Source organism: Entamoeba dispar, genomic scaffold (assembly GCF_000209125.1).
Source record: "Entamoeba dispar SAW760 scf_1105229459701 genomic scaffold, whole genome shotgun sequence".
In the NCBI taxonomy this organism is placed as follows: Eukaryota; Evosea; order Mastigamoebida; family Endamoebidae; genus Entamoeba; species Entamoeba dispar.
In genome coordinates, this window is record NW_001853824.1 from 105,493 (window position 1) to 125,462 (window position 19,970).

At 27.0% G+C, this 19,970-nt stretch overlaps 7 protein-coding genes across 7 annotated transcripts in view, besides 16 other annotated features; 2 read left to right on the forward strand and 5 right to left on the reverse strand.

Moving 5' to 3' along the window:
• Positions 1 to 27: 27 nt before the first annotated feature.
• Positions 28 to 55: a sequence feature (AT_rich).
• Positions 56 to 71: 16 nt separating this feature from the next.
• EDI_092600 (phospholipid-transporting ATPase, putative) lies at positions 72 to 3,572 on the reverse strand (the record flags this gene model as incomplete). Its single annotated transcript, XM_001736171.1, has 1 exon — positions 72 to 3,572. The coding sequence occupies one exon, from the start codon at positions 3,570 to 3,572 to the stop codon at positions 72 to 74; it is 3,501 nt and encodes a 1,166-aa protein (XP_001736223.1).
• A 172-nt stretch (positions 3,573 to 3,744) lies between these two features.
• Positions 3,745 to 3,899: a sequence feature (AT_rich).
• Positions 3,900 to 3,956: 57 nt separating this feature from the next.
• Positions 3,957 to 5,546, forward strand: EDI_092610 (synaptonemal complex protein, putative; the record flags this gene model as incomplete). Its single annotated transcript, XM_001736172.1, has 1 exon — positions 3,957 to 5,546. The coding sequence occupies one exon, from the start codon at positions 3,957 to 3,959 to the stop codon at positions 5,544 to 5,546; it is 1,590 nt and encodes a 529-aa protein (XP_001736224.1).
• Positions 4,655 to 4,777: a microsatellite.
• Positions 4,869 to 4,993: a microsatellite.
• Positions 5,056 to 5,090: a sequence feature (AT_rich).
• Positions 5,185 to 5,262: a microsatellite.
• Positions 5,539 to 5,566: a sequence feature (AT_rich).
• A 15-nt stretch (positions 5,567 to 5,581) lies between these two features.
• Positions 5,582 to 6,526, reverse strand: EDI_092620 (uncharacterized protein; the record flags this gene model as incomplete). Its single annotated transcript, XM_001736173.1, has 1 exon — positions 5,582 to 6,526. One exon carries the CDS (start codon positions 6,524 to 6,526, stop codon positions 5,582 to 5,584), a length of 945 nt encoding a protein of 314 aa, XP_001736225.1.
• An 85-nt stretch (positions 6,527 to 6,611) lies between these two features.
• Positions 6,612 to 6,662: a sequence feature (AT_rich).
• Positions 6,663 to 6,805: 143 nt separating this feature from the next.
• On the reverse strand, positions 6,806 to 7,246 carry EDI_092630 (histone H3, putative; the record flags this gene model as incomplete). Its single annotated transcript, XM_001736174.1, has 1 exon — positions 6,806 to 7,246. One exon carries the CDS (start codon positions 7,244 to 7,246, stop codon positions 6,806 to 6,808), a length of 441 nt encoding a protein of 146 aa, XP_001736226.1.
• Positions 7,247 to 7,730: 484 nt separating this feature from the next.
• Positions 7,731 to 7,784: a sequence feature (AT_rich).
• A 24-nt stretch (positions 7,785 to 7,808) lies between these two features.
• Positions 7,809 to 8,378: a repeat region.
• A 110-nt stretch (positions 8,379 to 8,488) lies between these two features.
• Positions 8,489 to 8,579: a sequence feature (AT_rich).
• A 592-nt stretch (positions 8,580 to 9,171) lies between these two features.
• Positions 9,172 to 9,336: a microsatellite.
• Positions 9,337 to 9,390: 54 nt separating this feature from the next.
• Positions 9,391 to 9,423: a sequence feature (AT_rich).
• Positions 9,424 to 9,486: 63 nt separating this feature from the next.
• On the reverse strand, positions 9,487 to 10,119 carry EDI_092640 (GTP-binding protein YPTM2, putative; the record flags this gene model as incomplete). Its single annotated transcript, XM_001736175.1, has 1 exon — positions 9,487 to 10,119. The coding sequence occupies one exon, from the start codon at positions 10,117 to 10,119 to the stop codon at positions 9,487 to 9,489; it is 633 nt and encodes a 210-aa protein (XP_001736227.1).
• A 168-nt stretch (positions 10,120 to 10,287) lies between these two features.
• Positions 10,288 to 18,992, reverse strand: EDI_092650 (uncharacterized protein; the record flags this gene model as incomplete). Its single annotated transcript, XM_001736176.1, has 2 exons — positions 10,288 to 18,933; positions 18,990 to 18,992. 2 exons carry the CDS (start codon positions 18,990 to 18,992, stop codon positions 10,288 to 10,290), a joined length of 8,649 nt encoding a protein of 2,882 aa, XP_001736228.1.
• Positions 11,990 to 12,032: a sequence feature (AT_rich).
• Positions 15,733 to 15,827: a microsatellite.
• A 55-nt stretch (positions 18,993 to 19,047) lies between the features above and the next one.
• Positions 19,048 to 19,112: a sequence feature (AT_rich).
• A 51-nt stretch (positions 19,113 to 19,163) lies between these two features.
• The window catches only part of EDI_092660 (uncharacterized protein), a gene marked incomplete at both ends in the record, with an annotated part of 948 nt that continues 141 nt past the window's right edge, over positions 19,164 to 19,970 (forward strand). Inside the window, one exon of the mRNA XM_001733277.1 lies at positions 19,164 to 19,970. This exon is cut by the window's right edge and continues 141 nt beyond it. Coding sequence (XP_001733329.1) covers positions 19,164 to 19,970 — 807 coding nt within the window.

The window sequence follows — 19,970 nt, forward strand, 5'->3', positions numbered from 1 at the left end:
GACTTATAGACAAAGTAATTAAATGAGTATTAAAAAAATATAAAAATATAAAAAAGAAACTTTTATGAATTTTAATCTTCAAAATCATTGGCATTAACTTCACTTGTTATTTCATTCATCTCTCTTTGATCTTTTGGTAATTTATTAAACAATGGTTGAGAAAGACACAACTCATGATAATAAGTGTGTGCTTCTTCAGTTCCTTCAATAACAATTTTACGTTTCTTTCCATAATTCTCAAACTTTTTATCACTATAAATTTCTTGAAGAACCATATAATATCCTGGAACTAAGAATCTTAAACAAAACAATCGTAATATGTTTGGAACTATTCCTACTATCACTGTAAATAGTGTCACAAGATAAAAATATGGTTGTCTAAATACAATACTAAAAACATCATTAGAAAGATCCCTAATAGAAATACCTGGACAATAAACAATTAATAACATAAAAATAAAGAATAAAACTAACGATATTATAAATGATGCTAATGTCCATAAATTCCATGTTTTTACTTGAGTACATAATGTGAAAAATACCATAAAAAATCCACTAAATGTTAAATACATTGATACAACTGCCCATCCACCTGCTTTTCCATTTGAACTATAAACATCTACATCATCTAACATAAAATGAAATACAAAAGTTAATAATAAAGATTGCCATATTCCTTGTCCTAACCAATCAAGGAAACTAGCTAAACTCATTCTGCTTCCTCTTAAAATACCACGATGAACTTCTGGATTATCTTTAATAACTTGATAAGAAAGGTCTTTATCTAAACAAGCAATAAAAACTGGTGGTAATGATGTAATGAAAATATTAAAGAAAGTCATGGTATAGTCATCATACATTGACATTCCACTTTGTCCATTGAAGAATGAATACCAAAACAATATTAAAAAGAATGATGCATTTTTGTAGAAACACATCTTAATTAATGTGACATTTCTTAAAAGTGAATTTCTCCCATGAAACATAATCAATTTTGCTACATGCCTAAACTTTCTTAATGCATAATCAGATGCTCTTGCTGCTTGAGTTCCTTCTTTACCAAATAATCCAACACCAATATCTCCTTCATTAATCATTGCAACATCATTTGCACCATCTCCAATTGTTAATACAACTTTTTTAGTTGCTTCTTTGACAGTTTTAGCAATCATAGCTTTTTGTTTTGGTGTAACTCTACTACAAATAACAACAGAAGCTTTCAAAATAACTTGTCTAAATAATTCTTTTGCATGGTCCATAACAATTTGTAAAGCACCTGCTTCAAATACACACCCAATATTATATGTCTTACCTTCTGATTTACATCTCTCAATTTCTTTATCTATTTCTTCATCCATTTCAACTAACTTTTTAGTAGTAAATTCTTCTTTACTTTCAACTTCATCAGGAGCATTTCTTAATTTACAAATAAAAGTTTCTTTGGTTAATAAGTTACATGATAATCCAATATTAATCGCAGTTTCAACTTTATCTCCTGTAATCATCCATACTTTAATTCCTCCTCTAATAAGAAATTCAATTGTTTCTGGAACACCATCTTGTAATTTATCTTCAATAGCAGTTGCTCCAATTAATTTTAAATCAACCTCCATTTCATTTTGAACTAAAGCAACATTTTCATCATGACCTGCAACACTACTATCAGCCTCATCATATTTTTTTCTCCATTCATTATATTGTTCTTGGCTTATTTCTTTTTTTGTAACTAGTAATGTTCTTAAACCAACAACACTGAAGTCTTGTAATTGTTTATTTGTTACTTCAAATTTATCTTCATGAATTGTCCTAGCAGCAATAATTGAATCAGCACCTTTAGTATACATAACAATTTGACCATCATGAGTTTGAACAATAACACTTTGTCTTTTTCTGTCTGAATTAAATGAGAAGATTGCCAAAACCTTAAATTCTAATATTTCACCAAAGAATGATACGTAGATCATTGTTTGTGTTCTTTTAAAGAATAAAACATTACTGTCAACAGCTTGTTGGCATAACGCAACTTCATCTGGTGATTGAGACTGATAATTTATTTTGTTTCCTTCTTTCTTAGGTCTTGCCTCATTGCAAATAGCAAGAGCAAGTAAATAATCTTTAATAGCTTGAGCTTTTACTTTATCAACTCCTTCTTTCATAGTAATTTTTGTATCACTGACGTAGTTGATATCTTCATTTCTTTTATCCATAACTTCCATTCCATTTTTCTCATTGTCAATATTCCAATATAATTTAAAATTTTCTTCTAACTTTTTCCCTTCAATAACCTCACCATCAACAGATGCCATTTTAAACATCATTGAATTCTCAGTTAATGTACCAGTTTTATCAGATAACACATATTCAACAAGTGCTAATTCATCATTTAATATAGATGTTTTTGCAGCCATTTTTTCTGTAATAAGTTTTCCATCTTCATCAACACTATAAATATTAAAATCAGTGTCACATTCCATTAACATTGTTTGAATGAATTTAGCAACTTCAAGGGAAACAGCACATGAAATTGGAATTAAGTAAGACAACAACCCAAAATATCTAAAAAATGTTTGAACAGTATTTTTTCCAACACTAATCTCTTCAATGTCTAAATACCATGAATCTCTTCCAGTATGTACAAGGAATAAAGACCCTGCAATAGTAGCAACAATGACAATAACTATTTTAAAACAAAAAATCCCGAATACAAATTGATTCATTCTTGCATCAGTATGTGCAAATTTAGTTCTTAATGATGGTTGGTTTAGTGCTAATTTAGAATGTTTTCCACAATGACAAACTAAGGCAGTACATTTCTCTGTATCTTTAATTACTGCTCCACCAATTAATAGATTAGCGGCAGAGACAGGAATATCTTTTGTTGAACCATTTCCATCTTCTAGTTTAATTGTTGCATTGTATTGATTAAAATATTCATTTGGTGGATTACAATGCATTGTACCTATCATTTTTAATGTATCAATACTGTTTAAATCTTTTGGGACAAAAACCTCTTTTAGGTTAGTTTCACCATCTAAAGCAGCTGTTTGTACAAAAACAATACCATCATCGTTTGATGAACTCAATGGAATACAATCAGCTGGAATTCTATCATTTGTTTTTAATTCAAGAACATAACCAGTTCTTACCTCAGCTGAAGTAATACTTGTAAGGTTACCATCAGATACATTTACTCTAGTATATTTAGCGTTATTGAATCCACGATCAGCAATCCACCTCCTAATATCTTCAATTATTTCTTTAATACCTGATACACATAAAACAAAAACAAGAGGAAGAACATTAGTAATTGGATTGGTAGCACTTATTTGAGGTATGAGTGAAATAATAGCAACGAGTAAAAAATAAATATTAGTTACGTGTTTAAATTGATTATATAAGAAAAGAGGAAGAAAAGAAATGATTGAGTATTTTGTGGTTGATACTTTATTCCCAGGGAATTTTTTATTCTTTTTGTCATCATATAGATAAATTAATGGTAATGGAATTTTTCTAACATCTTTTGGTTTTAAACAAGGAAATATTTTAAAGAACGTCTTTGAGATAAGTCCCATAGTATGTATATTTCAAGATGAAGTGATAATAGCTCATTCCTTTTGCTTGAACTTTGCTACTTTTTTAATTTTTGTGATTAGTCTCGTGAGAATTATCATTCCTTCTTTTTTCTTTTTATTTACCATTTTAAGGTTTTTAAAATGGAAAATTAATGACGTTTTTCCCTTTTTGAAAATAATTATTTGTTATTTTTGGTTTTATTATTTTTGTTTTTTTTATTAACTTTTGTCAATAATAAGTTTTTATTTGTCACAAAAATTTATATTTGTTATAAATAACAAATATTTTTTTAATACATAAAACAATTTATGAGATTTTATATTTTTGAAAATCCATCTTGTCTTAATAGAAGTAACGATTGAACTCAAAAAAGGAAGGAATTTATGGATAGAGAGTTAAGACAACAGAATTTAGCTTTATTAAAATTATTATTACAAGTAACTAACGTAACTTCTAAGGCCTCTGGAGAGTTTTATTGTTTAACAAAAACGAGTAATGAATGTGTAAGAGATTTAGTTCAACAAAAATATAATATTAATGAAAATAATCTAATTCACTTAAAAACAATTTTTCAACATTGCAATGAAAGTTTAATTCAAAAAATTAAAGAAATGGCTCCTAAATTACTTATTAATGAATTTGAATTAATGCTCAATGCGATTAAACAAAACAATGAAGATGAAGGATGTGGATATTATATACAAACACACATGGAAGAAACAAGTTTAAAAGAAAGTCAATTTGCATGTATTTATAAAGTATTTCATGAAGAGTTTAGTATTGATTTGAAAGACTATATTATTGAAATTGAAAAAGACAGAAGTCAATATGAAGAAATTATTGAAGAGAAAGAACAAAAGATAAAAGAATTAGAAGAAGAAATTTATATTGCTTTAGATAATAATTATGATATGGAACAAAAATTAAAAGAACAAGAAGAAATAATCAAACGATATCAAAATTATTGTTTTGATAAACATGGAAATCAAAAAGAATTTAAAACAAGAGACAATGAAACACTTAAAATGAATACTATTAAATCACTTAACAATCAAATTTTTCAATTACAAAAAAGTATTGAAGAAAAAGAAATAGAAATAGTAAAACTAAATAATCAAATACAAAATAAAGAAGAAAAAGTAGAATATGAACTAGATAATAATAATGAAAATAACTTAAACATTAAAAATTTAAACATAAGAATCCAAGAGTTAGAAAATCAATGTAATTTATATAATAAACAAATAAATGAACTTAATGAAGAGTTGAAAAAAAAATTATTAACTCTTGATAATAAAGAAAAGGAATTAATAGAAAAAGAAATTGAACTAGAAACAAAATTAAGAGAAATTGAAATAAAAGATATGCAGATAGGAGAGTTAGAAAATAAATTAAATGAAAAGATTGAAGAAGAACAAAATGATACTACGTTACAAGTTTTAATTGAAGAAATAAACTTACAAATACAAGAAAAAGAACAACATTTAAATATATTAAAAGAAAGTATAAATAAAAAACAAGAAGAAATTTTACAATTAAAAGAAGACCTTGTTAAAAAAGATAATGAACTAAAAACAGTTATGGAAGAATTGAATAAACAAAGAATTTTATTAGAAACAAAAATAAATAATGAAATTAATAAAGAACATCAAAAAAATGAAAAAATACAAACTGAAACAGATAAAAAAACTCCTTCTCAAAAATTCATTCCAATTAAAATTGTTTCAAAAGATGAGCATATAACAATAACACCAAAGATATCTCTTAAAGACAAAATAAAAAAATTTGAACAACTACCTAATAGTGAATCTTCTCCAAGTAAAAAAGAATTAAAAATTCAATATACAAAAAAATATTCATTCGTTTCAATACCAAAACCGCTCCCTAACTATACTCAATACCAACAAACCCAACCAAAAAGATTATCAAATATGACTGTACAAGAAAAAATTGCAATGTTTAATCAAAAATAATTTAACTAAAATTTATTTTTGTTGAGATACTTATATTAGTTATGCATAATATCAATGAATTGGGAATAGGTAATTGTTGCTTTCGCTTTAATAGCTTTCATAACAATTTCTTTCTTCTTTGAAGACAATTTGATTGTCTCAATTAATAATATTAACTCTTCTCCATCTAACTCTCCATTTGAGTTATTATCAATAAGCCTAAACAATGCTTCATATAACATTGGATTAGTAAAGTATGTTGCAGAACGACTAACATCTTTTAATAACTCAACAAGAAACCCAAATTGTTTTAGTCTTATTTTCTCAGATTGAGTAGTTGATGTAATAATACTGATAACAAGATCAAGAGCATTCTTTGTCTCACAACCTCGTGGAAACATGAATCGAGCAATATGAGAAACAAGATCCTTTGAGTTAATATATCCAAATTGACCACTATCAAGTTTTTTAAATAAAGCACTATACTTAGCTTCAAGATGAAGAAAGAGAATTTCAGGTTTTATAGCAATACATAAAAACTCAAATTCAGTCAATTCTGTTTGAGGGCCTTTAGTAATAGCATAATCTCTAATGTCTTCAAACATATCTTTATATCCAAAAATTGTAACATTCGACTCTTCTAGTTTAGATAGAGTATGGGCTATCTCACTACAAGATACAGTCCCATTCATATCACTGTCAATAGCTCTAAATATTTCAATAAATAATACAATAACTAAATCAGCTTTAATTTTAACAAATCTAGGCTCACAGCACTTATTATAACACCACATAAAATGTTCAAATTCTTTTTCGTTCAATGAATTATCATTATCTACATCACATAACGAAAAAAAGAATCTCATACAATCTATAGTTGTAGGATCAGTTGAACCAACTAATGGAACCATAACATTCATTACTTCATCACAACTAACTCTTCCTGAATGAGTTCTATCAACAATATAAAAAGCAAGTTTATTCGCAAATAAAAAGTTCATTTAAATTAACTAGTTCAAATGAGGAATCTACTTTTCTTAACAAAACTCTTTATTTTTTATTGTATTCATAAGTTTTCATTTTTCCTTTAATTTAATGTTTTTTTATTGAATTTTTGTTATTTAGTATTTTTTAAAACTCTTCAAAAGAAATACAAAAATTTACTTGTATTAGGCATTTCATTACTCTTCCAGTGAGTTGTACTTTTACTATAATAAAATAGTTTCTCTTAAACCAATTCAAAAAACCCTCTTTTCCAACAATTAAAAATAACACAAGGCTTATTGTCTTTCACCTCTAATTCTTCTTGCAAGCTGCATGTCTTTTGGCATAATAGTGACTCTTTTAGCATGAAGTGAACATAAATTAGTGTCTTCAAAAAGACCAACAAGATAAGCCTCAGCAGCTTCTTGAAGAGCAGCAATAGCAGCAGATTGGAATCTAAGATCAGACTTTGATTGTTGAGCAATTTCTCTAACCAAATGTTGGAACGGTAATTTTCTTAATAAAAGTTCTGTTGAACGTTGATAAAATTTAATTTCTTGTAAAGCCTTGATCCCAGGATGAGAGTGTCTAGCAACTGGCTTTTTTTGTGAAACACCAGCAACAGCCTTCTTAGAGGAGACTGCAGCCTTTTTAGACGCCGACTTTGGAGCATAATATTTTCTTGGTTGCTTAGAAGTGGTTGGTCTTTCGGTGTTGTTACCCTTAGTTCGAGCCATTTAGAAATGATGAATTATAAGATTCATAATGAGATTAAATCTTTTTTCGTTTTCTTAGTTAAAAAACTAAAAAAAAAATGAAGAGTCCTTTCTATTTATATCTTTTTTCTCTTTTTAGTTCTAATAATATCACTTTAGCATTTTTAATTCTCCATCATTGAATTATTAAGTTTTTATCTTCATCAACTATTCAATAAATCAAATTATTAATGGTAATACTTTAACTTAAAAACTTTAGCATTATTCCATTATGAAATTAATTTATTTAATTTTGTCTCAAAGAGACATTCTTATTTTGCTATTCTTATAAACATATCATTTAACTTTTTCTTTGTTTACAGAAAAAATCGATGAAATTTATCGAACTAATAACTGCATTGAAGTTTATACTGTTTTAAGAGCGATGATTAAATGATAAAGTTTTAAAGAATGTATCATTACTTAATTTTCAATGAGTCAATCAAGTTCTATGTTTAAATTACCCTTTTTATAATTTTAGATGAATAATTATTATTTTCTATAATAATTGTTATTTTTAGAACGAGGTTTAATTAAATTTTATATTTTATTTTATTTAATGATTTCAATGCTCCTCATAAATGTATTAATAATGATGAAATGGTTATAAATTACAATAAAGATTTATTGGTTTGACCATTCTTTTAATGTTAGAATACCAGATATATATTACCAAAACATAAAAGATAAAAAATGATATATTAATGATGTTGATATATGTCAAGATAGAAATAATGAATTAAATTATATTTACAAAATAAATAAATACAAAGAAATACAAGAGAAATTAATACAAAATAGAGAACTAATTTATGTAGAAATAATACCTGTAATATTACCAATAAATTAATACATAAAGAAACAGTAAGAAGATTGAAAACACTAAAATTACAAATTGACTTCCCCAAAATACTACGAACAATCATTATTAAAAACATGAAATACTTAATACCCTACACAGGAAACACTGGTAGCACATTAGAAGAAAGAAATTCTAATTCTCAGACATTTGAAATGAATTCTATGATAGAAGAAGAGTATATTAAAATCACTAAAATAATCATTCTCAATAATCATAATCCAATTGTGGATATATCTATTAATTGTTATCTTTTTATTTCATACAGCTAATTCTAAAAAGATTTTATAAGGTAATATATCTAGAGTTGAGTTAACTTGTTTCTTAAAACATTTACCACAAATCAAAATAAGTTATCTACCTCCAAAAAAATAATAAAGAATAACAATAAATAAATTACGATATCTTTTTACAAATAAAAACTAATTCTTTTTAAACTATATTTAATGTTTTATTGAAACACAAGACATTATTTTATCAATGTATTATTTATATTGTTATAATGTATTATTTGTCAATGTTTAAAAACGACACAGGAATAAAGTTGGGTAACAAAAAGTTTGCAAATTCTACTCACTTCAAAAAATCTCTAACTCGATATAACTTATAAAACAACTTACAAAAGAAATCTAAATCTCTAAATCAATGAACTTCGAAAAATATAATTTAATAAAACGTAATCAAAACAACTTAAAACGAAGAAGGACAAACAATTTGTTACTGAAAATAACAATGTAATAAAAACGAATCTGTGAATAGAATTTTTTTTATGAGAAATAAAAAGTATTAACGTTTATTAGAAAAATATAATAAATTATTGTGAAGGCAAGGTCATTAAAAAACTCAGAAATTTATTGAGAATGGCTAAACTGGAAGACTAAAGAGAAAACTACATATAATACAATTTTAATGATAATAACAACTTCGGTTTTGAATTAAATATAGCACAATACAATTAACTTAATAAAGATAAGACAACAACAAGAATAGTTATAACAAAATATAATAAAAAATGATAACCTTTATTCAGAGTGTATGAAAGTGTTCAAAAATAAACAAATTATTACAACAATAAAATAATGTAAAATGAATAACAAAATTAATTGTTTAATAAATAACAGAAAATAAGGGGACATAAAGAAGTTAAATATGAAAAGTTGAAAGAAAAATAAAGCTAGGATATAAAAGATAACCAAATATAAAGATAATAAAAACAAGTCATTAAATATATAGAACAAAGAGAGTAAGCTAAATATGTGGAGTAAAGAATAAAATTAATTATTAATTATTAAAATAATTAGATTGATTTAATTTCAGTCTTTTACATTTTAGTTATACAATAAAACACAACCAAAAGGTAATGTTATTTAATTAAGGGCAATCCTTTCTTTTCGAAATCTGCATTTACTGCTTTTATTATCAAATCAAAAAAAGCTTCATCTACGTTTGAATAATTTTTTGCTGAAACTTCAGCAACAAATGGAATATTATTATTTTTGGCAAATTGTAAAACTTCTTCTTGAGTAACAACAGCATCAGATTCACTGTGTGTACCAATTAAACCAAGGTAGGCTCCTTCATCATAAAAGGCAACTTCTGGTAGCCAAAGTTCTTCGATATTTTTAAAAGACTCTAAATTATCTACAGCATAAGTCAACACCACAACATTTCTTCCTTCATATAGCTTTTTTCTATTACCAGGGTAATTTTCCTCTCCCTCACATGTCATAATAACAACTTTACATTTACCTTCATCGTCAAGTCTTTTAACAATAACTTCATCATCAACTTTCTGAGGTTTTCCAGCTAAATACTTTCCATTTAAATAAGTATTTACCAATTCATTTTTATCAGCAACAAGATCACCAATAAAGAGAATAGACTTTTTACCATATTTATACTTAGAAGAACTATCATCTTCTCTTGATTCTTTCTTTGGTAATCGAAATATATCAGAAAGTCTTCTTTTTCGGCGTGGAGTTATAGGTTCTGTCATTCTAGTGTTAGTAAGTAATTAATTTTGAGTTCCTTTTCATTTTAATGAATACGACCATCCACATACCTACACATTTCCTTGATAGAGTTATCTGCTTATTAAATAAATTGATAACTGACAAAAAAAAGCTATAAACAGATAAAAAAAGAGATGAGTTAGTGATTTGTTCTATAACACGAGAGGGACTGTTACCTTTCTTTCATGAGTCTCAGTGATGAAAGAAAATGTTTTCATTGTTGAGATAAACTCTTCATTTAATACATCAGCTTGAGGGTGTTCTAAAACTCCACAGAAATATCCCCAAAGTTTCTTTTGAGTAGTTTCGTATGAATCACGATAAATTATTTTAAACATTTTTTCAAGTAATTCTCTTACCTCTTGACACTTGTCATAAGCGGTCATTCTGATGATATCTCCAATACCTTTTGTATTAATGATTTCGTCTGATACCTTCTTTCTTAAATCACTCATTTGTTTTAATTCTTTGTTAATAAGTTCTATTTCAAATAACTCAGTCTCTGAGATACTGTCTTTTGCTTTAACTTCATCAACAATAAGTGATTGAGTCATTTGGACAGCAGGTAATACAATTTCATTTACTTCTGATTTAATCCATTTCAATAACAATTGAATAACATCCTTATTTTCTAAAGCAAATTTCTGCCAATGGGATGGTCTTTTTCTTGATATTTTTGCTGTTTTAACAAGGAATTCAGTAATTTCTTTTCTCTCTTTTCCTTCAAGTAATTTAGTCACTCTTTCATATTTTTTCTTGTCAGTAGCTTGATGGTATAAATATGAACTTCCTGATAACTCATACAGTAATTGCTTTGAAACGACACCTCGTGGAATATTTCCTTGTGTTTCTAGCTGAATAATTGCTTCTAAAACTCCTTTCCATTTATCTCCATTTAATAATGGCATCTTATTTGTTCTATAACTTACTTGTAAATAAAATAGAGTTTGAAGAATATCAATAGTTAAATCAACTGCTTTCATTTCTTTTGTTTTATACAATGGAATGGCATGGTGCTTACCTTTATACATAATAGTAATTTCATTCTTTGGTACTAAACTAATCTCTTTACCAATCATATCATGAAGAATATCTTCAATACTCTTACAGTCCATTTGTTGACAAATAATTTGACTTAAAGAAACACTTGGTATTAATAAATTACCTTTAAAGAAATTAGGCTCTCCAAAACTCCTTAGTGAGTCCACAAATGAATCATATGTTTTACCATTAAATGATTTAATAAGAGCTCTAATTAATTCAAAGGAATGAAAAGCAATAAGTGGATTGGTATTAAACATTTTCATTTGTTTAATAAGATAATGTACCAAGTTATTTAATAAATCAGAATTTGGATTATCAATAGGTTGAGTAGTTAAACAAACATAAATTAATTGACAAATACGTAAAAATACTTGAGGATCAGTTGGAGCTTGTTGTGAAATAATTGATAAAATGATTTTACGATTAACTTCTGATAATGGTTTTAATTTTAAGGACATTTTTTCTTTAAATTGATTAAATTCTATGGGTTTAATTATTTCATTACACAATGCGTCTAAAGCAACAATTCCATATCGTTCATCACTAAGATAATTAATTAATACATTAGACATAACTGTATTACAGTCTCGAATTTCTAACAAATGAACAAATAATTTACAACATTGATAAACCATACTACCTCTATTTTCTGATGCACTTTGAATATGAAGAAGAATTTTTTCTATAAAATTAATCATTGCATTTTGTGCATCTTCTGTTTTAAATGCACTTGGCTGTTCATTCATAATACTTACTGCTTTTAATAAAAACACTGAAAGTAATCTATATGCGTGTCGTGGAGTAATACTCTTTAATTCTTTAATTAATAATGAAATAATATTTTGTTTTAATTCTGCAATTGAAGGAGATAAGTATCTCAATATTTGCATTAAAGAGTCATGTACAAAAGCATTAACAGGATCAAATATTTTTTCTATCATTGTTTCATTGACATCATTAATAAATTTCTGTGTTTGTTTATTCATATTTAATTCAAAATATCTAAGAAGTAACATTAATGTAGTATTACAAATATGATGGATTGGCATAATCAGTGGAAGTTGTTCTCCCTCTTCTCTTAATCCTGCTTTCATTCTTAATTCATTGAATCCAATAACGTTTTTGGAAATACCAAATGCTTCAACTTTTGAAGGATATGAAAGATGTTCAGCAACTATACAATCAAGTAATGTAAGATCAATTTTAGGATCAGTAACTACAACTTCTTTGTTCATCAATGGAATTGTAAGAATATTTCCTCTATTATGTAAAGTAACTTCTCTTCCTTTAACCAATATTTTGATTGGAATAGTATCAGCTTTGAAATGTAATCTGATAACTTTAATAACCATATCTTTATTCAAATTAGTGATAATCAAGCGGTTATAATATATTTTCTTTCCATTAACAATATTGAAAGTGTTATCAGTCTCGTATTTACTTTGAACAAATGCTAATTTAGTAATGTCACAATCAGTTCCTTTGACACTAGTAACCTCAGTAGTAGTTTCAGAGATATAGTCAATAGAACGAGCTCCTTCATTAAATACTGCAATTGAAATTGATCCAACCCTGGGCTCAAGTGCGATACCACCAATAGGTCTATGTAAAATATCGTCCAACTCAATATGCTCTTTTTTGAATGTAACGTATCGAAGGTCATAACTTTTCTGTGAGTAAGTCATATAGAATGAACGTTTATTAGGCAATTTAACCCAGCAAGTAGGTGAGAAATGTGAGATAATAAAGTATTGAGAAAGAGAATAATTACAAGAATCAAATTTACTGATGATGCAATGTTTTGTTGTACTTAATGCAATTGCATCAATATCTACTAAATAATCCATAGATATAATAGTTTCTCTTTTAGTCATATTAAGATTGATATGCTTGTTTAATATTTTAAACCTTCCTGGTACTAATGGTCTATCAACAATATGAACAAATAATTCTCCATTTTGATTAGAAACAATTAATACATATTGCTTGTCAGTATATGCCAATATAACTCCACTATAAATAATAGAATCAATAGAATATTCTTCGGTGATAATTGTTCCATTCTCATATTTACCAATTCTAACAAATTTATCAGTAAAAACAGCAAACTCATTTGTAGTTCCAAGCCATTGAATTTTATGGATGATTGTATCTTCTGATTCATTAACAATAGAAATTAATTTTTCTTCATCAAAAACTAACAAGTCAACATTATTCATTGAAGATAAAAGAAGAATTCCATCAGAATACTTATGGACTTTAATAGAACGAATGGCATATTCAACTGAGAAACTTTCTGATCCTCTAAATATATTTGCCTCATCCACAACTCTATATAGTCTATTTATTCCATCATATGAGAGAATGTTTTGTTCAGAAATAAAAAATTCATCTTCAACTTCATCAATATTATTTAATTGTAGCTGTTCTTTTGTAATTAATTCTTTAGAAAGATATCTTTCATTAGTTTTAATAACTCGAATTTCAGAATTATTAAATAACCCATCATAAAATGAGATTTCATCAACAGATGCTCTAAACATGTAATGAGACATATTAACAAAGAAATTAAATATTTGTTCTCCTAACTTATTATCATCTCTAATGGCTGCTTCAATAGCCTTAGACACAATATTGTCTAATTGGACTTCACTCTTTTTACAACCAATATCTATTTCAAATAATCTTGCCATTTCTCTATTTGTTGTTTTTTCAATACAAAGTGTTTCTCTATTATCAACTACAATAGGCTTTCTACATTTACAATCTTCACACTCACAAGATTTTTCAACCATTCCAACATAATCTACATCAACTCCTCGTTCAACACAATATTTACTACAATCAACACAAAGATATTTCTTTTTAGAATGTTCACCAACAGAAAACATCTTTTGCAAAAATGGTTTTGGTCCAACTAACTCTTTACTACATTGGAATGGTTTTGGAGTAATTTCTGAAATATAATTCATATCACCAGTTCTTCTTGAAGAATCTTTAATTTGACAGAATAAATAATAAATCATTCTTAATAATTCACTGAACGGTTCACAATCTTTTAATGATTTGGCCTTTTCAATTGTAATAGATTCAAACCATTTCATGATACCATTAACAATGATCTTTCCTTCTTTTTGTTGAGAAACATAATTAAAAATTGTTCTAAAGTATTTCTTGATATATTGTCCATTACTTTCAACAACTAATGGGACCGATTCAATTAACTTCTCTAATATATCTTTTTTGACAGTTTCTTCTTTCCCCATAACTGTTTCAAAGAAATCAAATAACTCATTACTTTCTTTCTCACCACTTTCAACAAATTTCTTGTTTTCTTCTGTTCCAATAATCTTTTGAATACACCATTCTCCGAACGCTGGATTTTTCCATCCTTTCATTGCACTAGAAAATTTCTTTTTCATTTCTTCATCTCCTTCTATTAATGTTTGTAAATATTCTTCTATTCGTCTTAAAACTACTTTGTCTTTTACTTTACCACCAACTAATAAATATAGTTTCATATCCGAATCTCCAAATTGTCTTGTCTTAGTCAAATAGTAATCGACTTTCTTCACTTTTTGTTTGATTTGTTTTACTGCTTGTTCCATCACATCTAAACAGTTAGTTACACACCCAACTGTTCCATCATCAACTTTCTCTCTTTGCAGAATAAAGTTTAGGAATTGATCTCCTCGGAATAGTTTAGACTCTTCAATTAAAATTGGTGATGTTTGTTCTCCTCCAATTCTTAATGCTAATTCAATGGCCCTTTCTTGTGTATATTTAAATCCTTTATCAGGAATAATCATCAGTAATGTATTCATCAATGAAGTAGATTCAAAGTTGTTTTTAACATTTGCTTGGATAGAGATTAAGGTTGATAAAGTGATAATAGATTTAACAATTTTTTGAGTTGAAGATACTGTAGCAAAATAAGCCCTATCACATAGCCTAATAGGACAACTGACTGAGGCATCAAGAATATGTTGTAATGGATGATAAAATTCATCTTCCCATAAATATAATTTAGTCCCCCATTTGTCTGTAATAAAGTGAATTGTTTCATCAGTTAAGACCATAGAACTAATATATTTATTTAATGACTCTTGTTGTACACCTTCAAATAATACATTGATAATGGCATCTTTCTTCCAATTTACATTATTACCTCTCATTGTATCAACAATAATTCCTCTATCTAGACCAATGATTCCTCCCAATTGTTGAGTTTTAATACAATTTACATATTTTTCTAATAATGCACCACAAATTTCAAAGAATTCTTTAGGTGATTTGAAAATAATATCTCTTACTCCTTCATTTAATTTTTCAGGTGCATCAATGGGTTGTGACCATTCTTCTCTTTTCTTTAACAATTTTCTTTTTCTTCTTGCATCACTTTCAAGTACTTTTGTTTCTAAAGCTTCTACAGCAATATCTTCATTTTTATTACTCTTTAAATCCTTCTTTAATAAACCTTTTAATCCTTTTAATATACTTTCATTTCTGATTTCTTTTTCTTCTTTAGCAAGTTTCTTTAAATCATTTTGAACTTTTTTCTTTTCTTCTTTAGCAAACTTCTTTTTTTCTTCTTCTTCTTTCATTTCTTTTATAGCCTTTTCAAATTTCTTTTTGTCTTCTTCTGTTTGAGTTAATTTTTCAACTTTAAGAGCTTCTTCGTGTTTTTCCTTTCTTAAAGCTAATTGAGTTCGGTACAAATCAAGATATTTACCATTTAATGTTGCACATGTAATAAATTGAATAATTGTTTCTACAATAGCATCGATACGAACTAATTTGTTACTGTCTTGTTGAGATTTAATCTTTTGAAGTATTTCAACTAATGCCTGAATATGATTTTTAATCCTCATACTTGAAATATCAACCTCTTTATAAAATTTAGAACGTTGTTTATCAGTTAAATAACATAGATTTGTCATCCAATTAACATAGTGTAATAATAAATTTCCTATAGGTAATTTTTCAAAAAGGCGTTTATCTTTGAATTGATCAATGAATGATTGAGGTGGTGGTAATAAGCACATAATCATCCACAATGAATTAAAATAGTATTCTCCAAGAATAAATGTTGCACTTTGAAGTGTTGGATTCTTTGGTGGTTCAACAACACAATCTCTTAATAACCCTAATAAATGTTCATATGTTTTTGAATAATCAGTAGTGTTTGTGAGCATAACAACTGAACCAAGTGGATAATGCATTCCAAGTCTTAAATCACTAAGATAATTATCATAATTTGAATATTTAGTAAATCCATAAAATCTAATATATCCATTAGGTGGTGGAATGTTGTCATGTGTTTCTACTGCAAATGATGCTAGTGCATCAGAATAATTTAATTTTTCAATAAAAGCAGGAATAATACAAGTGTCATGTACTAAATCTCCATGTTCTTCGAATGATCTTGATAACAATGCATTTTTAATTTCATTTAACAAATCTGCAGAAAAGTCATTGTGATATCTTAACATATAATCAAGTATTAACAGTGCTCTTGTCAATCCAACAATTCCTTTTGCAGTTAATTTTGGTGGTATGTTTTGGAGCATTTTAAATAATTTTCTCATATAAGTAATTCTTGATACTCTACTTAAATTATGAAAGATAAACAACATCATACATACTGTTTCATAACCAATACACTCTTCTCCTTTCCACTCATCGGTTGAAGCAATTAATCGTTCTAATGCATTAAGAAAAACATCCCATTCTTTTAAAGCAACAGGATCATCTTTTCCTTCAATAATGTTAGTATAACTTATTCTGTGAATCCATAAACGAGCAGTAAAGACAGCAAGTTCAACTGGAACAACTAAAGGATAATTATCTCTTCTTTTTTCAAGAAGAATTTGAAGATTTGTATCTGTGATATGTCTGTTATTAACTAACTGTTTCAACAATACACGCAAATTGGTGATTGATTCTGCATCAGATATTAATGGTCCAAATGGTGGTTTATTATCATTATTTAATGAAACTCTTGGTGATTGTGCAATAATAATCATCCATAGTGAATCCATATGTTGTCTTGAAAAATATTGTTTGACATATACTCTTAATGCTTTACAAGGGGATTCAGCAAAGATATGAACAGCAAGATATAATGGAACAATACGAGTTAATTCATAATCTACATCATATTTTTGATATGTTTTCATTGTCTCATCTCGATCAAATTTCATTAATCGAATTTTTTCTTTAGCTTCTTCATAACCAATACCAATAAATGAAGTTAATAATAGTGAAAATAAAGTATCCAAAAATACTCCATTTGGTGAAAGAATTAATTCTGTTAAATATTCAAACGTCTGAACAGCAAAAGCATCAAATTTGTATGTATAAACCTCAAGTTGACAACTAATCCTTGAATAATTTTTATAACTTGATACATCAACAACAGTAGTCAAATTAGATTGAAGACGAGAGAAAATATCTCTAGAAAAAGTAAGTGCTAGTGCTGTTGAATGTAAACAAGGGAGTGGTATTTCATCTTTGTTTTGAACCATTTCAATAATTCGAGTTAGTGTTTGGTCTTTAGAAAATAAAGATCCAAATAAACGTGCAGCAATATATGCTTCTAAATTTACATAGACAACAGGATTACCAATATGTTCTTTTAAAATAAGTGATAGATTAAATAAACATTCACAAAGATAATCACAATATGTGTGACATGAAATAGTTGTTTGACATAAATGTTCGTGCATTGTTACTAATACATTTGCTAATGTAACAATATCACCAACACAAGTGGGTTCAATTGTTTCAAATTTTCTAATGAAATTTAATACACTTCTTACTAATCTCAATGACCTTCCAACTCGTTGTTCATGAATAACCTCATCAACATGTTCTATATTCATATCTACTTGTTCAAGAATCATCTGACAATATTGAAGAATAGCTCCAATTGATAATAATTCCCAATTAAAAATTGTTTGATTTTCTTCAACTAATTTACCAAATACGTTTTTTCCTTTTTCTTCCATTTCACTTTTACTCATTATATCTCCTGAGGCTACAGCCCCATGAAGAAGACTTTTTAATGAAATTGTGTTCATTTGTGGTAATGCATCTGGAATTCTTGCTTTCATAGCAACAGGAATTGTTTCATGAAGAACACCCTCAACAGCTATTTGCATAATATCAGTAGTTTCTTGAGAAACAGCAAATAATGGATAACAAATATTTTGATGATCAGTAAATAATTTCATAACTTCAATATATGAAAAGTCTTCTGAATAACCACATAATATACTAACAGCAACTTGAATTTGTTTAAAGATATAATAATTATTAATCCCATCATTAAGATTTTCTTTTATTTTACCTGAATTAATTGATTTAATAATCTTACATGAATATCGTAAAATTTCTGTTGTAATATGTTCTAATTGTTGATAATTATTTTGTGGTTGTGTTAAACTCCATGATAAATCTACATGTGCTAGTTGCCATGAAATTACTGGTAAAAAAGGTGCTAAGAATTCATATTGAACTTTGTTAAGCTCTTTAGTATCTTTTAATATTTCAACATAACAACTAACTAAATTCATATCAACAGTAGAAGTTAAAAATGTTGGTTGTTGTACACGGGCAATTAACTGATCAAAAAATTGACTTTGTAAACCAGCATTTGATTGTAACTCTTCTTTTCGTTTTTGTATTTCTTTTTTTTTGGCAGCCCTTTTTTCTAACAATTGTTTTTTCTTCAGTTCGATGTTTCTTCGATCCTATTTCATTAGTTCTAAATTTTAAAACTTTTCTTTCACTCAAAATCAAAACAAACCATCTTAATGTTTTTTTCAGTTTTCTTTATTTTTTTCAATTATTTTGTTTTTTCCTTGATTAAATAACATTTTTTAAGATTTTTTGTTTTTAAAAATAGAAAAACAATATAAATTTTTTATTTGTGTTTCTAAATGATACTATTTTAAATTAATCTCTAAATCAGAATTACTAAATGAATATTAGAGAGTTTACTTTAATTATATTTTTATTGTTCAATTTCAGTTTTGCCCAAAACCATGTTGCAGTTAGTATCAGTAATTTGCCTGAGGACATTATTTATAATAAAACTTATTTTGATATTATTGATTATACCTTTAAAAAGCTTGGTATTTCTGTTACATTACATGCGTATCATCCAGACACAAATAATATTTCCACAGTCCATACTATTCATGACCAGATGATGAAAGATGGAATAAATTATGCAATCATTGGTGATACTATTACTTCCACTACTAGTGAATTAGTTATATGCCAAGATTCATATGTATTCAAGCAAAAAGGTAAAGAAATACCAATAATCAGTAATTCAGCAACTTCAGATACTCTTTCTAATAAAGATGATTATCCTAATTTTATGAGAACAATTCCAGTTGACTCAGCATCATATCAATCAATTATTGAATTTATTCATTCTTTTAAAAAGAAAAAAGTTGCAATGATTTATACAAATGATCCAAGTGGAAATTCAGGATATTTTAGAGTAAATAAATTATGTAATGAAAAGAGTATTGCACTTCTTGGTATTCGTTATGGTGAAAAAATGCCAGATATGGAAAATTTAGGTGGTATTGATACAATTATTAGTAATATGTATATGGAAGAATTATTTGACACTTGGAAACGATTTCCAAAAATACTAGAAACAAAAATGTGGGTATTACCAGATGCTGCAATGGTTATTAGTGAAACTGATTTTGAGTTAAATGGATTTAAAGAGGTATTAAATAACAAAACAAATGTCATTATTGCAAGTCTT